Source organism: Myotis daubentonii, chromosome 2 (assembly GCF_963259705.1).
Source record: "Myotis daubentonii chromosome 2, mMyoDau2.1, whole genome shotgun sequence".
NCBI classification, from domain to species: Eukaryota; Metazoa; Chordata; class Mammalia; order Chiroptera; family Vespertilionidae; genus Myotis; species Myotis daubentonii.
Window position 1 is genome coordinate 3,369,065 of NC_081841.1, and position 21,001 is coordinate 3,390,065.

At 60.9% G+C, this 21,001-nt stretch overlaps 1 protein-coding gene across 1 annotated transcript in view; it reads right to left on the bottom strand.

Annotated features, from left to right (window-relative positions):
• Positions 1-21,001, bottom strand: part of MPPED1 (metallophosphoesterase domain containing 1) — a 48,990-nt gene that overhangs the window by 6,901 nt on the left and 21,088 nt on the right. The window contains exon 3 of the mRNA XM_059680897.1: positions 11,108-11,333. Coding sequence (XP_059536880.1) covers positions 11,108-11,333 — 226 coding nt within the window. The remainder of the gene's footprint in view (positions 1-11,107; positions 11,334-21,001) is intronic.

The following is a 21,001-nucleotide window of genomic DNA, read 5'->3' on the forward strand; positions in this document are numbered from 1 at the left end:
CCCAAGGCTGACAGGGGGAGGGAGGTCTAAGAGGACCGAGTGGCACCGCCACTGTGAGGCCGCCCACCTGATACCAGCTCTGTCCTCAGGGAGGCAACGTCCTGGCTTTTATTGGACCTGGGGGACCAGGAAGGTCAAATCCCACAGGAAGATGCCCAGCAGAGCCCTTTCCCAGGCCAGCTGCCGCCGGGAGCCCCTTCCTGGGGCCTTTCTCAAGACGCGTGTGAGTGTGTGAAAGGCAGGTGGGGACCAGGAGAGAGAGACGCTTTGGGGTGACCTCACGAGGCAGGAAAGGCCCGTCCCTCCTGGGGGTGCCCCCCGGGTGTCTGCTGTGGAGGGAGACAAGGGGGCGCCCGTCCTTCCTGAGTCCACCGGGACCTCGGCGCCCCCCCCCGCAGTCTGCGTCTGGCCACTTGGGCGTCGCCCAGCAAGGCCCTTGGGGCCAGAGGTGAAGGGCGAGGCTGCCCGGGTCGCCGGCGAGGGCACAGGGCCTGCCACCCACGCGGCAGCGGGGTCCAGCCGCCCCTCGCTGCGCCCACCCAGGCAGCCGTGGTCCGAGACTCACGCACGCCAGACACGGTGCCGGTGCCACAGGAGTCGTGTCCGAGTGTCCAACCAACCTGGCACCTGGACCCAGCCTCGCCCCAGGGCCCGGGGCCCGGTGTCACCCCGTGTCCAGGGCCCCGAGCCGCAGGGAGGCCGGGGAATCAGAATTCCGACTGCGAGATGGAGGTGGCTTTCTGCCCCGAATTTCTGTCTTTCTGTTCTAAAGTAACCATTGGAATAATTTTCTTACAGAACGATAGTTGCCATGACAACCAGAGCAAATTTTCCTTTTCTGAAACAGATGTCTCATTTAGTTGAAAATTAGAATGTGAGCAAACCCATGGGAAAAATTAATTCAAACTTTAACAGAGCGCTGAGTACAATGTAATCTCTCAGAGGCTAACTAACCCTCCGCAGCCTTCCGCGCCCTGTGTCACCTTCCGACGCGGCTAATTAAGCCGCTTAGCCAATATAAACGACCTCCCCGCGGCCAACCATGCGCCCCCCACCCCCCGCAGCGTGAATTCCGGGCTCCCGATGGAGGGGGTGCCGGTCTACAGGACATGGCTGAAGCTATGTCACCCCCCGGGAGGGCGCACAGCCCCTGCGCCAGCGGATGTACCAAGGGCTCCTTCAATTAGCCTGGGGAACGGCCACCCCACTCCTCGGGGACTGGGATGTCGGGGGGGGGCCAGGGTGGCCATGGTGGGGGGCCCAGTGGTACACCCTGACGAGGGTCCGGTGACCAGAGAGTGGAGTGTGGGGGTCCCTTGGCAGGATACCAAGGGGCACCCGCCTGCACAGCCCCAGCCCCACATCCAGGGAGACAAGTGCCTTCACTGCCCATTTCACAGATGCGGAGACTGAGGTAGAGAGACGCCCAGAGGGTTACGTGCCGGGATTACCTGGTGACCGGGCGACAGAGCCGGGGCCAGCCCCCGACACAGACCCAGAGCCTGTGCCCAGAGCTATGAACGCAGGACCAGATCCCATACCCTCCTCAGCACAGCGCCACCCCTAGCTCGCTGGCCCCGGGACGCTGAGGAGGGCCCCGCGACAGGCGAGGACACGGGACCCAGAGAAGTCGAGCATGTGCCTGAGGACACACAGGACAAGGGGGCCTGGACCAGGGTTCCTGCTCCTGCCCCGGTGCCCCACGGCCAGCCGCACGAAGAGGACCGCGACGCGTGGCCAGGCAGCTGCCGGCCCTGAGCCTCAGCCTGCGGCCCCTCCGAGCCTGGCTGGACACTCCGGCTCCTCCTGCCTCCCATCTGCTGCCCCGGGGGCTCCTTGACCCACAGCTTTCACGGCTCCCGCGGCCAGGCCCCCGCCCACCCTTGGGGCCCCTGATCAGGTTCCCTGCTGAGCCCCTCCCCCGTCAGACACGACAGCCCACCCCTGGCTCCTGCACAGCCCAGCCCCTCCCCCTACAGGGTTTGGTGCCTCCCCACCTGAACACCCCTCCTCGCCTCCCCTCGGAGCCCACCATGGGTACTTGCTGAGGCCTGGCTCCAGGGTCACCTCTTCCAGGAAGCCTCCCCGATCACCTGCACCCCCAGCACAGGTGGCCCTGCCATTCCCTCAGGACAGACCCAGGCCCCACCTCTCCTGCCCCAGAGGAGCCTAGAAGGGCTCCAGAGCGGGTTTGTTCAAGGTGAGCGTGAATGAATAAACGAACGGATGGAGCGGCCCGCAGGGGCTCTGTCTGGCTGCCCGGCCCGCGGGACGAAGCATGACCCTCTCCACCTGCACCCTCCCCATGACCCTCTCCACCTGCACCCTCCCCATGACCCTCTCCATCTGCACCTCCCCATGACCCTCTCCATCTGCACCTCCCCATGACCCTCTCCACCTGCACCCTCCCCATGACCCTCTCCATCTGCACCTCCCCATGACCCTCTCCATCTGCACCTCCCCATGACCCTCTCCACCTGCACCCTCCCCATGACCCTCTCTATCTGCACCCTCCCCATGACCCTCTCCACCTGCACCCTCCCCATGACCCTCTCTATCTGCACCCTCCCCATGACCCTCTCCACCTGCACCCTCCCCATGACCCTCTCCATCTGCACCCTCCCCATGACCCTCTCCACCTGCACCCTCCCCATGACCCTCTCCATCTGCACCCTCCCCATGAACCTCTCCATCTGCACCCTCCCCATGAACCTCTCCATCTGCACCCTCCCCATGACCCTCTCCACCTGCACCCTCCCCATGACCCTCTCCATCTGCACCCTCCCCATGACCCTCTCCACCTGCACCCTCCCCATGACCCTCTCTATCTGCACCCTCCCCATGACCCTCTCCACCTGCACCCTCCCCATGACCCTCTCTATCTGCACCCTCCCCATGACCCTCTCCACCTGCACCCTCCCCATGACCCTCTCTATCTGCACCCCCCCATGACCCTCTCCATCTGCACCCTCCCCATGACCCTCTCCATCTGCGCCCCCCCATGACCCTCTCCATCTGCGCCCCCCCATGACCCTCTCCATCTGCACCCTCCCCATGACCCTCTCCTCTCTGCACCCTCCCCATGACCCTCTCCATCTGCACCCTCCCCATGACCCTCTCCATCTGCACCCCCCCCCATGACCCTCTCCTCTCTGCACCCTCCCCTGAGCCGCTGGAGTCACGGCCTGCAGCGGGAACAAGAATCCAGCTCCGCTGAGCGTCCGTTCTCACCTCCCAGGGCCTGCCCAGGGGCCACGGTGCCCAGTCCACAGAGGAGGCCTCAGGGGCAAAGCCGGCCCCGGGATGCTCACACCCTCCCCCTCCGCTGCGTCCAACTCGCCTCCTCAGGGGACCTGCCCTGCCCCCCAGGACCTGCCTGCAGCCCATTCCCTAGGACTGGCCCGGGCTGAGTGCTCCGCCCCAGGGAAGTGCCAGGGACAGGGGGCGGCTGTCCTCACTGGGCCAGGTGTCCTGGCTTCCACCTCTCATTCCCAGTGAAGCTGCAGTTTGAGGGGACAGTGACCTGTCCTCCCAACGGCCTCCCTGAGCTCCCAGGAGGGCCCCTCCCCAGCCAAGTATTCAGCCTGACCCCCCACCCCTGTTCCTCCCGCCCCGCCCCGCCCCTCCCCAAGGCCAGACCTCCCAGGCCCCTCCCCGGAGCCAGCCGCAGCCTCTGCCAGCGCTGAGAGTCCCCGTGAGGACCACACCTGTCACTGCCAGCCTGCCTCCGGGGACACGGCCAGCGTCCCAGTGGGCATGCTCCGCTCTGCAGCAGGAGAAACTGAGGCTCAGAGGCCAGCGACGTGACGCCGGCTCCCGGTGAATGCGTGCCGGCTCCACACCTACAGGCTGGGGACGCCCCACGTCCGAGCCTCCCCGCTGCCCAGCTCCCATGGGAGAGGTGTTCCTCCTCTCGGCATCTCTGGGGCTGGGGCTGAGGGGGACCGAGGGGGGTGACGGGGGCCGAGGGAGCTGCCTCTGTAGCAGGGCTGCCAGCCAGCACACACCCTGCGGGGCACACAGCACTTCCGGCAAGTCCGCGGCAAGAGGAGTGGAGCAGGACCCTGTGTGGGCCCTGATTAAGCCCCCCCCAACCCCCCCATCCCCCCCCCCCCGGCCGCAGAAGCATCATCCTTTGTGTCGCTGGGACTGCAGCGGGAAGGGAAGGCAGATGATTCTGGGGACGCAGATCTCATGTGGAGTGGAGTGCGTGTGCGCTGTGTGTGCGCTGTGTGTGCTGTGTGTGTGCTGTGTGCACTGTGTGTGCTGTGTGTGCTGTGTGTGATGTGTGTGTGATGTGTGTGATGTGTGTGTGTGCTGTGTGTGCTGTGTGTGCTGTGTGCACTGTGTGTGCTGTGTGCGCTGTGTGCGCTGTGTGTGTGCTATGTGTGTGCTGTGTGTACACTGTGTGTGCTGTGTGTGCTGTGTGCGCTGTGTGTGCTATGTGTATGCTGTGTGTACGCTGTGTGTACGCTGTGTGTGCTGTGTGTGCTGTGTGTGCTGTGTGTGTGCTGTGTGTGTGCTGTGTGTGTGCTGTGTGTGTGCTGTGTGTGCTGTGTGTGTGCTGTGTGTGTGCTGTGTGTGTGCTGTGTGTGTACTGTGTGTGTGCTGAGGGGCTCTGTGAGGAAAACGTGAAGGCAAGAAAGATAGGACAGGAGAGCGGCAGAGACTGTGTGTGAGAAAGACGCGTGTGAGTGTGTGAAAGGATGTGAGTGTGGGGGGATGCATGGTGTGGGAGGGTGTGGGGTGCATGCATGTGTATGTATGTTTTGGGTATGTGTGTGCATGTGTGTAGCTATGTGGGGTGTACGTGTATACATGTGTGTGAGTGGGTATGGCATGTGTGTACCTGTGTCATGGTGTGGTGTGTGGTGTGTACATGTGTGTAGTTGTGTGGTGTGTGCGCACATGGGTATGTGGTGTGTGCATGCTTGCCATTGTGTGGTTTTGTACATGTATATAGTTGTGTGGTGTGTGTGCGTCTGTGTCTGTGTGGTGCGTTACGTGTGTGGTGTGTGTACATATGTGTGCATGCAGATCAGGCACCAGAGACTGAGGCTGGCCCTCCGCGGTCACGGTTCGTGCTCTGCTGTCGTGTGAGGCCAGCAGCTGTGAGGCTCCGTGGGGGAAGGACAGGGGCGTGGGCAAAGGAACCACAGCAGCGGGCACGGCGGGGCCTCTGGGTCCCTCCTCACCTGTCCGGCCGATGGGTGCCCTCGGCCAGTCGGGGGCAGGTGTCACGCTCCCCTGCAGACAGCCTCCTGCCCTGATGGGGGGATCCCACTGAGGCGCCTGCAGAGCCGGGCCGGGGGCTCTGCAGGGCCCACTGCTCTCTCCCTGGCACGGCCCTGGGCGGGAGAAGCGAGCCCGATTCTACAGCTACGGGACCAGGTCAGGGAGCACATGTCCCCCACAGGCCTGGCTTCTAGGGCCCGGAGGCCAGCCCTGTGAGGGTTCCACAGCCCCACGGGCCGCCAGAGGGGCGGAGCCAGGGGCAGGTGACCGCTCCCGGAGCCGACCACGCCCACTGCCAGCGCAGAGATCATGGGCCAATCACTTCTCCTACCCAAGCCTCACTTTACCCCTCTGTAAAATGGGAATTAAAAGAATCCTGCCTGGCCAACCAGCGTGGCTCAGTGGTTGAGTGTCAACTTATGAACCAGGAGGCCACAGTTCGATGCCTGGTCAGGGCACATGCCCGGTTGTGGCTTGATCCCAGTGGGGGGCGTGCAGGAGGCAGCTGGTCAATGATTCTCTCATCACTGATGTTTCTATCTCTCTCCCCCTCTCCCTTCCTCTCTGAAATCAATAAAAATATATATTTCTTAAAATGTTTTTTCTAAAAAATGGATTTTCTTAAGAGAAAAGGCAAAGGATTCTGGGCCAGGTGCTTGGAGCTGGGTCACACTTAGCCTGGAGGGAGGACAGAGGGCCGGGAACACAGCGTGTGGGCTGCCAGTCCACACTGGGCTCACCAGGCGGACTTCCTGGAGGGGGCGGCGGTGGCCGTAAAGCCAGGGTGGAGCATGGCCAGGGGCAGGGGCATCGCGGGCAGAGACGGCCTCACTGGGGTCACCCGCCAGCACCTGGGACAGCAGGGGACAGCGGGCGCCGGGCTTGGCTGTCTCAGGCAGGACCAGGACCTGTCCCATCGGGCTCTGCCCAGGACACGGATCACAGTCTGGCAGAGGCATTTGTGAGGCGGGAAAGAGCTACGGCTTCACTAGCTCACCCTCGACTCCCTTTCCGCTAGAGCAGCGGTTCTCAACCTGTGGGTCGCGACCCCTTTCACAGGGGTCGCCTAAGACCATCCGAAAACACATACATAATCACATATTGTTTTTGTGATTAATCACTGTGCTTTCATCATGTTCAAATTGTAACAATGAGAATACATCCTGCATATCAGATATTTACATGACGATTCATAACAGTAGCGACATTACAGTTATGAAGTAGCAACAGAAATAATTTTATGGTTGGGGGTCCCCACAACATGAGGAACTGTATTAAAGGGCCGCGGCGTTAGGAAGGTTGAGAACCGCTGCTAGAAGATCCATTTGACCACGTCAGAAAGGAAGCATTTGCGGACCCACTGTGTGCAGCTCTGGGAGGGGCGGGGGCCTCGCCTTCCCCAGGCCCAGCTCGGCCTCGGTGACTGTGGGACCTCAAGCAAGTCCCTTCATTTCATGGGGCTCGGGCTCAGCCACCCAGTGGGGACAAGGTCAGACCTCACTGCCTGTTGCAAAGATGTGCCCGGCGCCAAGGCGGAGCCCGGGGAAGCAGCGAGAACAGTTCCTGGGACCACTGAGCCCCTGCGGGGGACCGGTGGAAACCCCCAACGCTCCTGCCTCCACCCATCCGACAGCCCCCTCTGCACACCTGGGAGGGAAGGCATCAAAGGCTCCTGCTGAGCCCCCCAGGGTGACCCAGGCCGCCCAGCCCTGCCCACACCCCACCGGCTATACAAGAACAACTTTGAGGGCCCCCAGCCCCCACTCTGGGCGGGGGGAGGGGGGCAGTGGCTGTGGAGATCTGGGGTGAGTGGGACCAGGTGTCGAATGTCTCCGTGTGCTGAGCACACACATCCGACCTCCTTAAATCCTAAGGATGACCCTGCAAGGGGTGTTGTCATTCCACAGAGAGCCAAGATCCTGTCCCAAGGCCACAGAGCCGGGTGCCTGCCAGAGGGGCGGGGCCCGGGCACCCCTGCCAGCCCCAGGCCCCACCCTGCCAGCCCCAGGCCCCGCCCTGCCCGAAGGCAGCCAAGCCCAGAAGCAGGACCCACTCCGGCCTGCAGCCACTTCTCGAAGTTTAAAGTTTCAGCAGGTTTAGATTCCTTCTGCAAAATGCCAGGAGTAATTAGGCCAGATGGGCGCGCTGCCTGCCAATTTCCCTCCCTCCCTCCCTCCCTCCCTCACTCCTTTTTCTGAGAAAAATCAAGGCCGTTCTCAGTTAAATGAGAACAAAAAATGCATCCAAAACCCATACATGATCGCGGAGTGTATGCGGAGCTGTTACACTCAGGATTTGTCACCGCTCAGCTCTTCCTCTTCCGCGCTGGCCCCGCCCCCTCCTCTAAGCTGCTCTGCCAAAGGCCGGGTGCCCACGGCACAAGGGGCCGCCTTCCCTGCGCCAGGACAGACACAGGCCCGGAGGTGCCCACGGACACAGGCCCGGGAGGTGCCCACGAACACAGGCCCGGGAGGCGGCCCAAGAGGTGGACACAGGCCCGGGAGGTGCCCACGGACACAGGCCCGGGAGGTGCCCATGGACACAGACCCGGGAGGTGCCCACTGACACAGGCTTCCCTGCCAGACTGGGCTGGGGGTGATGGAGGGGACCAAATCCAGGGATGGGGTGTCTGGCCTCCACCCTGGGTGTGGGGGGACGGCAGCAAGGGAAGCGACAGGGGGACGGAGACCACAGACTCGGACACAGAGAGCAGGCCAGGCCCGAGTTGTTGTGTGTTTTTGTGGGTTTTTTATCCTCACCTGAGGACATTTTTCCATTGATTTTTTGAGCGAGTGGAAGAGAGAGGGAAAGACAGAGAGAAATATCGATGTGAGAGAAACACGTCGGCTGGTTGCCTCCTGCACGAGCCTCTACCAGGGCCCAGGCCAGGGAGGAGCTGCAGCCAAGGTACATGCCCTTGATCGGAATCGAACCCGGGGCCCTTTGGTCCGCAGGCCGACGCTCTATCCACTGAGCCAGACCGGCCAGGGCCCGAGTTTTAACTGAGTCCCCAGGCCTGACTTCAGTCCTCTGTTCCTTCACCCATTCACTCACTCGGCAGCTCTATGAGATGGCTGGATGCCATCAGCTCCTCGGCACTGGAGTGAGGTCCACAGACAGGGAGGCAGGGGCAGGGCCCAGATGTTCTCGTGGGGAAAAGACGAGAGAAACCAAACATCCCAGCAACAAGGCCGGCCGGGCCTGGAGCACAGAGCCCGCGGGGAGAGGCCGACCCAGACGCCGCACGTGGGCGAAGGGGCCGGACAGAACCGCCTGGCCAGCAGGTGTCCGGACACCCCAGAGAGGAGCCAGCTGCACAGTGGCCCCCTGGCACCGATGGGGGGCCAGGCCGGCCAGGTCAGACACGGAGGGACAGACAGAGCAGTGGGGACGTCCCTGTGTGTGTGGGCCAAGCACTTGGCTGAGAGCCAGCCCTGCCCCTACGCGCGCTGCGTCCCTTCCAGGCCTGGGTGACGTGCTGGGCTCCCGCAGGCGGGTGACCCGGAGCCACAGGCAGAGGGAGCTGTGACTCCCTGAGAGATGGGAGCCCCAGGTGACAGCTGGGGCCATGGCCACGGCCAGCGGGACCTGGCTGCCGGCCTCTAGCTTCCTCTCTCCCACTGACACCACTCAGGCCCTGGAAGCCACACTCCGGTCTCAGAATGCCCACGCCCCCTCAAGCCTCCCGCCTGTACCTGGGCTGTTCCCTCTGCCTGCCACACCCTTCCCGGCCCCTGAGGCTGCTGTGTCACCCCAGCTCCCACGGCTTCCACTCCACGGCTCCCATTGAATCAAGGGATTGGCCTCTGACACCTTTGCAACCACCTCTGGAGAGGGCACTGTCACTCCCATTCCCCAGGAGAGGAAACTGGGGCACAGAGAGGGTAAGTGACTCCCCCAGGATCACACAGCCTTTAAGAGGTGAAGCCAGGACGTTTTGTCCTAAAGCCTGCTGTTAAACTCTATAGAATATAACATTTTAAAGGGGGGTTAGGTATGTGGGAGATGTCAAGGAGGCAGGTTATTAAAAACTTGTGGGCAAGAGATCTAGGCCAGATTCCCTGGTCTGGCACCCAAGGGCCTCCCATCTGACCCTCCAGACCCTCTACCCCATCCCGTCCACTCCTCACCTGCACCCTAACCCAGACCTGCCCCAAGCTCCGCTGCCCCCGGGCCTGCTCACTCCGGCTCCCCTCCTAGCAGCCTTCCTGGTCTGTGCCTCCCCAGCCTTCTCCAGGCCTGGGTTCCCCACCTGCCTGGCAGACTAGCCCGCCTCCTCTCCCGTCCCGGGCACTGAGCTCCCCACAGCCCTGAGTGCCCACCGGTGCTTGCCGGGACCTCACGGGCTGCAGGGAGGGGCACAGAGACCCTGTATGTGGTGAGGACCAGGAGGCGACAGGGGGCACCTCCTGGGCTCAGGAAAGCTGGGACGGGCTGGCATCTCCCCTCTCCCTGAGGAGGCCTTGGCAGGATGAGGCCAGGCCCAAAGCTGCCCGCAGCCTTAGGGGGTCAGCACTGGCACCATCCAGGGCAGCCCAGGGGTTCCCCAGACACACTGTGACGGCAGCAGCTCTCCCTGAAGTCCCTGCACCCACACAGGCCCCATGTCCCCCCAAATCGCCCCTCAGCCTCCTGCTTGTGCTGCTCTGGCTGATGGCGCCGTCTCAGGCCCTGATCCCCGCCCTCTGTACCCACGGCTCTTCCTTCCTGGCTCAGATCACCCACCTCTCCAGGGAGCCCCGCGAGATCGGGACCCACTTTCAAGCACAGTGGTCTGTCCCTGCTGTGTCTGGGACCCACCTCACCCTCCAGCAGCTGGCACCCTGCAGCTATTGCCAGCTGGGCCGCCAAGTGCCAGTCTGTCCACCTGTGGGACGGGGACAAGAAATCAGACCCCAGGCTGAGCAGGATCTGAGACGATGCTCATAGAGACCTTAGCCAGGGCCTGGCTTCCCATGATCGCTCAGGAATGATTTGCTGCCACCACCCTTATCACCGTCATCTTAATCATCATCATCATCATCACCATGACCATCATCATCAACATCACTGACATCACCATCATCATCATCACTATGACACCCTCACCATGACAATCATCACCATCATCACCATCAGCATCACCACCATCATCACCATCAGCACCATCACATCACCATCACCACCACCATCACCATCACCACCACCATCACCACCACCATCACCATCACCATCATCACCATCACCATCATCACCATCACCACCACCACCATCACCATCACCACCACCACCATCACCATCACCACCACCACCATCACCATCACCATCACCATCATCATCACCATCACCATCACCACCACCATCACCACCACCATCACCATCACCACCACCATCACCATCATCACCACCATCACCATCACCACCACCATCACCATCACCACCACCATCATTGCCATCATCACCACCACCATCACCACCACCATCACCATCACCACCACCACCATCACCATCACCATCACCATCATCACCACCACCATCATCACCACCATCACCATCACCACCACCATCACCATCACCATCACCATCATCATCACCATCATCATCACCATCACCACCACCATCACCATCACCATCATCATCATTGCCATCATCACCACCCTCACATCATCACCTGGGCTCCCGTGACCCACTGACCATCTCACTGAACAGTCATGACCCATCCTCACTTTGATCCCCACCAGCCAGGTAGCTCGGGGATGAGGCCTGACCACTCTGTGTCCCCAACAGACAATAGGGACTGGGTGTGTACTTGTGACTTAAACAACTGCCCCACTTCCGCCCGCCCGCCCCCCCTCAGCCTCAGCTCCCTCCGCCCAGCGCGGGGCGCACTCACCACGGGGAGCCGTAGATCCGGAAGCCCCGCACCGTGACCTCCGAGTCCTGCAGGTAGATGCAGTTGGTCAGCAGCGACTGCACGTTCTCGTAGTTCTCCGGCTTCAGCTTCGACACGGACGGGAAGTAGTAGAAGTCCTGCTTGATGAGGTCGGCCATGAACTCCTGGTCGAAGGTCAGCTCGTGGTTGCCGGCGATCACGATCTTGTACTCGTAGGGCAGGCTGCCTGCGGGGCGGACACGGGCGACACACACACGCTGCTGGCCGGCCCGCAGACTCCGTTTGTTTGGCAAAACTTTTGGGTTTTTTTACATTTGAGTGTGTTGCCAGCATAAAAACTATTCCAGAGGCTCCCAATAAAATGTCATTCAATTTTCTAAAAATCAATCCATTTTAAAATCTGATGATCCTGCCAGTCCCGGGCTGAGTATGTGTCCCTCCCTCAGACGGGAGGCAGACATCAGTGTGCCCCAGTCCCCACCCGTCCCTAATGCTCACCCAGGCCACTCCACTCGGGTCAAGGTATCGCCCTGCAGGGACTGCGGTCCCCGAGACTTGGCGGGAACAGACCTGGCCATGTCCTCCAGGGCTCCCACGCAGGTGGAGGTCGGCCCTCCAAGCCCCTCCCACCTCCCCACCTTGCCCACCCCATCGGGCCTGGCCCAGGGGTGCTGAGCAGCCGGCCCGCCCCCGCGCAGAACAGCCCCAGAAGCCGGAAGTAGCCGTGTCTGCTTCACCCATCTCCGTCCCCACAGGTCCTAGCAGGTTGGGCGAATGAGGCCCCGACAGCACCGCAGGGTGACAGGGTGCAGGGGGCCAGCCACAGCGGTGCTCAGACTGCCCACAGGCAGAGGAGAGATCCGCCCGGGCCTGGGCAGCTGGGGGAGGCACAGAGGGCGCAGAGAGAGGACTGCCATTTCCTGAACCCCATGGTCGGGCGGCCACCCCAGGTGAAAGGCTGGGCCCCGCAGAACCTGCCAGGCGGGCTGTCATCTCCGCCTTGCAGCTGGGAACAGGCCCCACGGTCAGGCGCCGGCCCCGGCCCCACAGCAGGTGAGCGGCAAGGCCACACTGGACATCAGGCCTTGTGACCCCACACACGTGGGTCAGCGGGTCAGATTCCAAGGCCACCAGGCCCGAGCCAGGGGGACCCCTCACGGAGCCCCTCGCCACGCTGCCGACTGCCTCCAGCTCTGATTCTGTCTCAGTTTCACGGCACCCACGCACCCCACGCCGAGCGCCGCCGGCTGGGGAGCCGGAGCTGCACTAATGCGTTTAAGTCATGTCTCCGACTGGGGGCGTTCCTTAAGCAAATTAGCCAATTACTCCAGCTGTGCAGTTTCATTTATCTCCGCAGCTCCGTCTCCGGGGACCGGGGACCGGGGACCGGGGAGTGAGCAGGAAGCTATCAGTGGTCCCGTCCCTCCCACCTCAGGAGGGCGTAACTGAGGCTCTTCCCCCCCAGGGAGGGGGGGCAAGGCTCCTGTACACAAAGTCTGGGGCGGGGGGGAGGAAGGTGGGAGGAAGGAGCCACAGTACATTCGCATGACACCCTCCGCATTGTCTGGTTTCTCCCAGGAAGGCGGGTGCCACACGGCTTGGACGCAGGGGGTGTGTCTGCTGGTGAACACAGAAACTGCCCACCACCATGCCCTCCTGAGCCACAAACACGTCTGCCGAGATGTCCACCTGGACGCGACAGCTCACCCGCTGTGTATAATGTTCACGGGCACCAAGTCTGACTATCCCCGTTTTACATCCGGGAAAACCGGCGCTCAGAGAGGGTGCCTAACGTTACACAACTCCAACCACGGAGGGCGATGGGCGCTGGGTCATCTTTGTGGCTTGGCCTCCTCGAGCTCATCCTAAAGTGGCACTCCAAGCCGTCAGGTGGATAGACGGGTGATGGGCGGATGGATGCATGCGTGGATGTGTGGACGGATGGATGCACGGGTGGGTGGATGATGGATGGATGCATGGATGGATGGGTAGATGATGGATGGATGGAGGGTGGATGGACGGACGGGGATGGATGCATGGATAATGGATGGATGGGAGCATAGATGGGTGGATAAAGCGTGAATGGATAGAGAAATTGATGGACAGAGATGTATGGATTATGGATGGATGAATGGAGAGAGAGAGATGGATGCATTTATAAATCAATCAATCCATTACTCCAACTGTACAGTTTCATTACTCCCACCGTACGGCTCTCCAAGCCCCTTCCGCCTCCCCACTCGCCCATCCAGTTGGAGTAATTGATTGACTGGTTTATAAGGAGCTAATTCTGTCTCCTTTCTACCAACTGACCTCAGTCTCCCTGCACCCCCTCCCTCCCCTCCAACCGTCTTGGCAGGGCGTGTTTCTCAGGCCCTCCTCCCTCACCCCATAGCCCTGACTGCCCATCTCTGAATCTTCTCCAGTTGGACCTGCTCTCTTGCAGGTTGGGGTAGAGGAGCCAGAACTAAGGCTCTGGTATGGCCTATCACAGAGTGAGGTGGAGAATCCCCTCCTCTGTTCTGGGACTGCTACCTCTGTTGTTATGACCAAAGGCTGCATTAGCCTTCAGGTGCCCACGCGATGCTGCAGCTCTTACCACCCTGACTATAGATATAAAATGCCATCGACCAGTCATCACAGGCTTCCCGATTAGCTTCACCTTCCCCTCCTGGAATGGGCGGTGAGCGAGAGGAGGTTTGGGGGCCTCGATGACTGACTGGCTGGCAGGGGCTTCGTGGGTGAGAGATGAGATGAATTCATGCTCTTCTGCCCGATGCCTGCACACAGGAGACTGTGTCCTCTCTGCCCCTTCCGGCTCCTGCCTTCCCAGCAGCAGGGAAGAGGCTGGCACCTGGGGGCGCTGCCAGTGCCCGATGGGAGCACCCGATGGGAGTGCCAGCCTGGCAAGGGGCTGGAGGTGCCTGGATTCCAGGACAGGGTGCTCCCTAGGTAGGTGTGAGGAGGGATGAGCAGTGTCAACCCTGGAGGCTAGAACGTACTGCCACGCTGGGGACCAAGCACGGCACAACGCGGGAACCAGAGAGCCAGCCTGTGTGAGGCCGGGGTGGACAGGCGGCCGGCTGCTCACGTGTCGGGGCGGCTGCTCACGTATCTGGGCGGCTATGCTGGCTCAATGGGGCTCCGAGAGGAGGTGGACGGCTGGGCCCACGTCCTCTGCTCGCCCACCTCCCCTCAGCAGCCCTGAGGAAGCACAGAATCCAGCCAGCCTGTCCCCAGACGCCACCCAGCCACTCTTGCCTTCTCCCCTGGAGCTGGCCCTGCTGTAAAGGCCCCCCGACGCCCAACACCCCCCCCCCTCCCCGGTCAGCTGTCCATGCTCTGAGGGCGCACAGCCTGCTCCAGACCCCGGCGAGGCCACAGATAACCAACACTCAGCCCCGAGGTCAGTACCACGTGGCACAGAGGTGCCAGTCCTCACCACTCACTGGGCACAGGCGGAAACTGGAGCTCAGAGAGGGGCAGGGACTTGCCTGAGCAACACAGCAGCACAGCGGGGCGCAGGGATCAGATCTGGCCGGGACTCCCCATCGGGCGTGCAGGGTGCCCCGGGAGGCCGAGCCCAGTGGGGGGCTGGAAGGCAGAGGCCGTGCGGGAAGCGCAGGGGCGGACAGGCCGGGCCTGGGCAGGTGGCCTCGCTGGGCAGGCGGGGCGCTGAGCTCAGACCTCGGACCTCGCGGAAGCACTGCGTCCCCCCGGAAACAGCCCCACCCCTGCCACGTATTCGGGGTGCAGCTCAGGCCGCCTTCCCACAACGCCCGCTCCCGTCGGCCGTTATCATGCTGCCTTTGCCCCCCGGGGCTTCTTGGTGGAACCGAGACACGAGGTATGAGCCGGCAGCACTGGAGGCGGCGCACGGTTTCACCTCCATTGGCCGCGCCCCACGGAGGTCCCGCGCGGCATTCAGCGCGCGAAGGACACGCAGGGAAACCCCTGCTCTGTGCGCTTCAAGGTCAATCCCCTCCGAAGGCTCCGATGCCTTATCGCTAACACCACCGCCTGTCCCCAGGCCGCGTCATCTGCTACATCCAACAAGGTCTGCATCAGCGCCCCATAACCCGTGCCTGCGGAGCTACAGTGACAGAGCACCCGCGCGCTCGCTCTCCAAGCCGTGGCTGCAATCAGGCAAATGCCCATCACCGCCCGTCCCCGCGCAGAACACGGCAGAGGGTGGGACAGAGGCGCGAACCGTCGCTGCCGGCCTGTCCAGTGCGGCTCTGACAGCTGTTGCCGCACTTGCCAGCGCCTGGGGCTTCGCCTGAGCGGACGTCCGGGGAAGGCGCGTGGTCTAGACTCACACGGGGCGGGCGGGGCGGGGCGGCTGCTGCGTCTGGACGCCGGTGGGGGCAATGGCGTCACGCAGCCCGGCACACAGGGACGCGGCCTGGATGCCGGCAGAGAGAGGGGTTCTGTGTGTAGCCTGAGCAAGAAGAGGAGCGGATCTGCAGCCGGTGCCGCTGAGGGCCAGGCGGGGTGACGGGAGCCCGGGGCACGGGCTGGGCCTGCAGAATCTGGTTTTGGCTGCTCTGCCAGGAGCAAGAGCCTGTGCCAGGCCCTGCGGTAAGGTGCGATGCCTGCAGGCCCCCCCAGGAAGCTAGGGCAGCTCACCCCACTTCCTGGAGGACAGGCCTGCGCGGAGGGGGAGGGATCCCTGAGCCTGAGGCCTATCCCATCCCTGCCTCCACCCGCTGTGTGGCCTGGAGTGGAACCCTCGCCCCCCTGAGCCCCGGGGTCCTCACCAGGAAGCAGGACGGTTAGGGCCCCTCACAGGGCCTTGCGCCATCGCAGGAGGGAGGACGTGCGGGACGCCTCTGCGAGGCACGTGGACCGGGACACGGGAATGACTGGCATGAGGAGGAAGTCCATGCCCACGGATGGCCGTGGGGCCACAGGGGAAGCCACACCACATGGCAGGCCAAGGGAGTGACGGGAAAATACAGGCCAGAGCCTTGGTTGTGGTTTCCAAGGACGGAGCCAGGCGGGCAGGTTTGGGGTGGCCGGGGCTGGGGGTGGGGTGCAGGGGGTGTCCCTAGTTGTCTGCTGCCTGGCCCTGGGGCAACTAGGGCAGGGGACGGTGGCTGAGTGTGAGAGCCCCATGGGTGACAGGGCGGCTCTGGACTGGTCGGTTTGCATAGGAAAGGTGCTCAAGGTGAGCCCAGCACCATCTCCAGTGCCAGGTACCCCAGGAAAGGCAGTGCCCACGAGTCAGCAAGTCCCATGGTGTCAGAGCCTCAGAACACAGGAAATCAAAGGCAAGACAGCACAGCCTGGCTGTCAGCCGGAATGCTGCTGGGAGGACGAGGGTGACAAAGGAGACGTCGGAAGGTCACCTGCCTGGGGTCACAGGGCAGCTCCTGAGTCCAGGTCATCTGCCCAGTGCTGAGTGTCCAGACGCCCCCTGTGGGGCAGACCCCCTCAGAGCTGCCAACCAGCCCTGCCCAGCCCAGCCCAGGTAACCCCCTCAGCCCTGCCCAGACCCCCCTCAGCCCTGCCCAGCCCGCCCCTCCTCAGCCCTGCCGAGTCCCGCCTGCCCCTGGGCCTGCAGGGAGGTTCTGGATTCGCAGTGCAACATTGCTGCCCATATTTAAAAGGCAAATGGAATTTTTCTTCTGTTCCATTCTAATAACCAAAATGTTTAACTTTCCAACATTTGTTTTTCCTGGGAATGTTTTAAAAACAGGAACATTCCGTCCTGATCACTGTAGGGGCTTGTTTCCGTTGCTGCTGCAGAGCGCGTGTGATGCTAGGCTCAAAGGCACCGCAGGGTTCCTGCGTTCGTCCTCCCCAGAGAAGGCCACCTGCAGCCACAGAGGTTCCCAGGGAACCTCCCGGAAGTCGAACACACGTGGCAGGACACACGTGCCCAGAGGTGGTCACGAAGCCCCATCGCCACCACGCCTGGCCCTCAGGACGGTGCCACGCTGGGAACCAAGGGCGTCTCTGCATTAAAACTCGGGGTATGGCGCCCCCTCCGGGTCAGGCCCTGCTGGTGCTCTGATCTCACCTGTTGCCACCCAGGATAACCCTGCACCCACCTCTCCAGTCTGCTTTCTCACAAATGCTGTTCCATCCACCTGGGACCCGCTTCCTGCCCTCCCGTCTGAGTCAAGTCCAATTCCACTCACTCTGTCAGTTGACCCACTGCCACCTCCTCCGAGCTGCCTTCCGTGACCACTCACTCGCGCTTCTCCCTAACCCTGGAGGGGGAAGGTGCTCCCCGACACTCAGGTGCCCGAGGGCCCAGAATCGTGAATAGCGACTTTGGAATAAAAGAGGATCCTGCACAGAGGGTGAGGTCTCCCCGCGCCCCTGGAAGTGAGGGGACCTGCAGGGCTGTCTCCCCCATTCTGAGGGGAGTGACCAACGCAGAATTCCGCCCCCGGACAAACTGTCCGTTGAGATCGGGGGCAGAATGAAGGCTTTCTGACAGGCCACTCGGCCAACCATTGATCGCTAGCTCATTCTTTCTCAGAAAGCTCCTGCAGGGCGTCTTGCACCAAAATGAGGGAGGAAACCAAGAAAAAAACGGGCCTTGGGACCCGGAACCAGGGGCTCCTGACAGAAGAGAAGCAAAGGGAGACGACGCTGAAGGGAGGTCCCAGGATCGAGTCCGGCGCCAGCACCCACGCCGCGGAGGGGCCTTGAAAACCGCGGGAGACGGGCCGGCCCGCGATGGGCACAGGGAAACAAGCAGTGGGAAGTGTGACGCCCCGGAGAACACTGGGTACGATGAACGCGCAAAAGCTGCGAGGGGGCCGTAGCGAAAGGAGAAGGGGCGCGCGGACAGGGTGGGGAGGCGGCATTGCTACACCTTCACTTTTCACTGCGAGGGATGAACAAGGTGCAGAATGGAGACGTGAAGAGCAGCCTTATCAGAGTGTCACCGAGAGGCACCGTGGCAGTAAGTAGAAGCAGCAGCTGCCAGAGCTGCACCTCGGAGGGGAGTGAGGACCGGGGCGAGGGCGAGGGCGGGGCCGCGGAGGCCACTGCGCCCCAAACCCGTGGACTGGCTGCCGTGCTGTGCACATGCATCACCGTAATGCACACAAGCTTTAATTAACTCAAGAGCAGGCACCGGAGGCCGGCACTCCTCGCCCGCTCCCTGGGTCTGTCCAGGGACAGCCTGGCCCCATGCTTGCTGGGCCCGAAACCTAGACCCAAATCAAAGTGGGTCCCCGCCGGGACGGATGGAAACAGGACAGGCAGAAAGCTAACGCGGAACCGCCACTCCGCTCATCGGAGCCTTGGGGCCCTCAGTGCTGGGATTGCTCCTGCAGCCAGTTCAGAGGCAGGTGGCCTGGCCAGCAGCCCCCGCCGGGGCGGGCGGGCAGCCATGAAGGACTCCGCCGGTGTCGGCTGCTGAGGGTCTGAGTCAGGCCCCCTCCACAGCAGCTCCACAAACAGCACGGGCACTATTTTGGCTGGTGAAGAAATTGGGGCTCATGGAGGTGAAACAGCTGCAGGGGTGGCAAGCAGAGAAGTGGGCTTTTGAGCCCTGATGCATGTATAGCTGAAGCCCACGGTATCGCCCTCCCTGTCACAACCACCAAGACGTGTAACATACAACACGCCAGAGCTTTTGCATTAAGCTCTCAGACAGATAAAAAGAAAGAGAACAATGGTGCCGTACGCTTGAGTCCTCACAATGCCTCCCCTGTGAAGAGGTGCCCTCCCCCACTTTAAACACCATAATATTTTGGAGAAGATCTTGTGGCCCCTGTAAACAAGCCTTTAAAGACCATTTTTAAAAGCAGTACAGATGTTAGAACAAATTAAACGAATTCAGCAAAAGTGCAGGATACAAAGGCGATGCAGAGAACAATCAGTTGCGTTTCTATAAACACGAACAATAAACAATGCGAAAAGGCTGTTAAGCAAACAATCCCACTGGCAACGGCAGCAAGAAGAAAATACTTAGGACTGAGCTTAACCAAGGAGGTGAGAGACTTCCTCGCTGAAAACTACACAGCATTTGCTCAAAGATGAAAGAAGACTCCAGTCGTCGGAAAGACACGCGTGTCCCCGGACTGGAGGGCTCCCCACTGTGAAGATGCCAGCACCCCAGACTCACCACCGTCCCTACCAAAAACCCAGCGACGTTCCTTTCAGAAACAGGAAACCCATCCTAGGTTCACAGAGAACCTCAGGGGGCCCTGAATAGCCCAAATAATCTTGAAAATGAAAAGCAACGTTGGAGGACCTGCAGGTCCTGACTTCAAAACTGTAATTAAAATAGTATGGTGCTGGCATAAAGGCAGACATATAGACCCAGGGAACAGAAGAGAGAGCCCAGAAATCCTATAGAATAAAAGGGTAATATGCAAATAGACCAAACAGCAGAACAACCAAACAACCAATCAAAGCATAATATGCTAATGATATGCTAAGTCTACTCAACTGCTTGCTATGACATGCACTGACCACTAGGGGCCAGACAGTCAACCAGTCGCTATGACTTGCACTAACCACCAGGGAGGAGATGCTCTAACTGGTAGGTTAGCTTGCTGCTGGGGTCCAGCGGATCCGGACTGAACAAGATGGGCCAGACACACCCTGGAGCCCTCCTGCGGTCCCTCCTCAGCCCAATTGTGCACTGGTGGGGTCCCTCAGCCTGGCCTGTGCCCTCTCCCAACCCGGGATCCCTCCGTGGATGTCGGAGAGCTGGTTTCAGCCTGATCCCACAGGCCACTTCCCTTGGGAGGGCGCCAGATGCAGGGCTCATGGCTGGCAAGCGCTGCGGCAGCGCGAGCCTCTCCCGGATCGGGACTGATTGGGAGCAAGCTCGCGGCAGGCACAGTGGGGCCAGGATGAGTGGGAGTGGCATGAAGGAGCTGCAGGCAATGTTGGACTGTGAGTTTCGGCCCAATCCGCACAGGCCAACCAGAGGGACCCCACGCATGCACAAATTCGTGCACCAGGCCTCTAGCATATATAGTGGGGAAAGGTAGTCTCTTCAAGAGATGATGCTGGAGCCGGCTGGGGTGGCTCAGCTGATTGAGCACCGTCCATGCACGGAAAGGTTGGCAGTTCAGTTCCCCACTAGGGCACATACCTGGGTTGCGGGTTTGACAGAATGATCAGTGTTTCTCTCTATGTCTATGTTTCTCTCACCCTCTCCCTCTCCCTCTCTCCTCTCTAAGCATGTCCTTGGGTGAGGATTTAAAAGAGAGAGAGAGAGAGATGTGCTGTTAAAACTGCATATCCACATGCAACAGAATGAAGTTGGACCCTTACCTTACACCACATACAAAAGTGAGCTCAAAATGGAACAAAGACCTAAAGGTAAGAGCTGCCACTAGGAACTATTAAAAGAAAATGTAGGTACATCTACACAATGGAATGCTACGCTGCTGTAAAAAGGAAGGAACTCCTACCATTTGCAACAGCATGGATGAACTGGAGAGCATAATGCTGAGCGAAATAAGCCAGTCAGAGAAAGATAAATATCAATATCACATGATCTCACTCATCTGTGGAATATAATGAACAACATAAATTGATGAACAAAAACAGATCCAGCGACAGAGAGGCATCGATCAGACCGTGAAACCTCAGAGGGAAGGCAGCAGGGGTGGGGGTAAGGGGGAGCGATCAACCAAAGGACTTGTATGCATGCATATAAGCCTAACCAATGGACACAGACACTGGGGGGGGGGGTGAGCATGAGCGGGGTGGGGGTGGGGGGACAATGGGGGGATAAGGGCACATATGTAATACCTTAATCAATAAAGAAAGAAAAAGGAAATGTAGGGAAAGCTTCATGGCGTTGCATTTGGCAGTGATGTCTTGGATATGACACCAAACGCACAGGCAGCAAAAGAAAAAATACATCAAAATGTGAAACTTCCGCACAGCGAGGGGCACCGCCGGCCG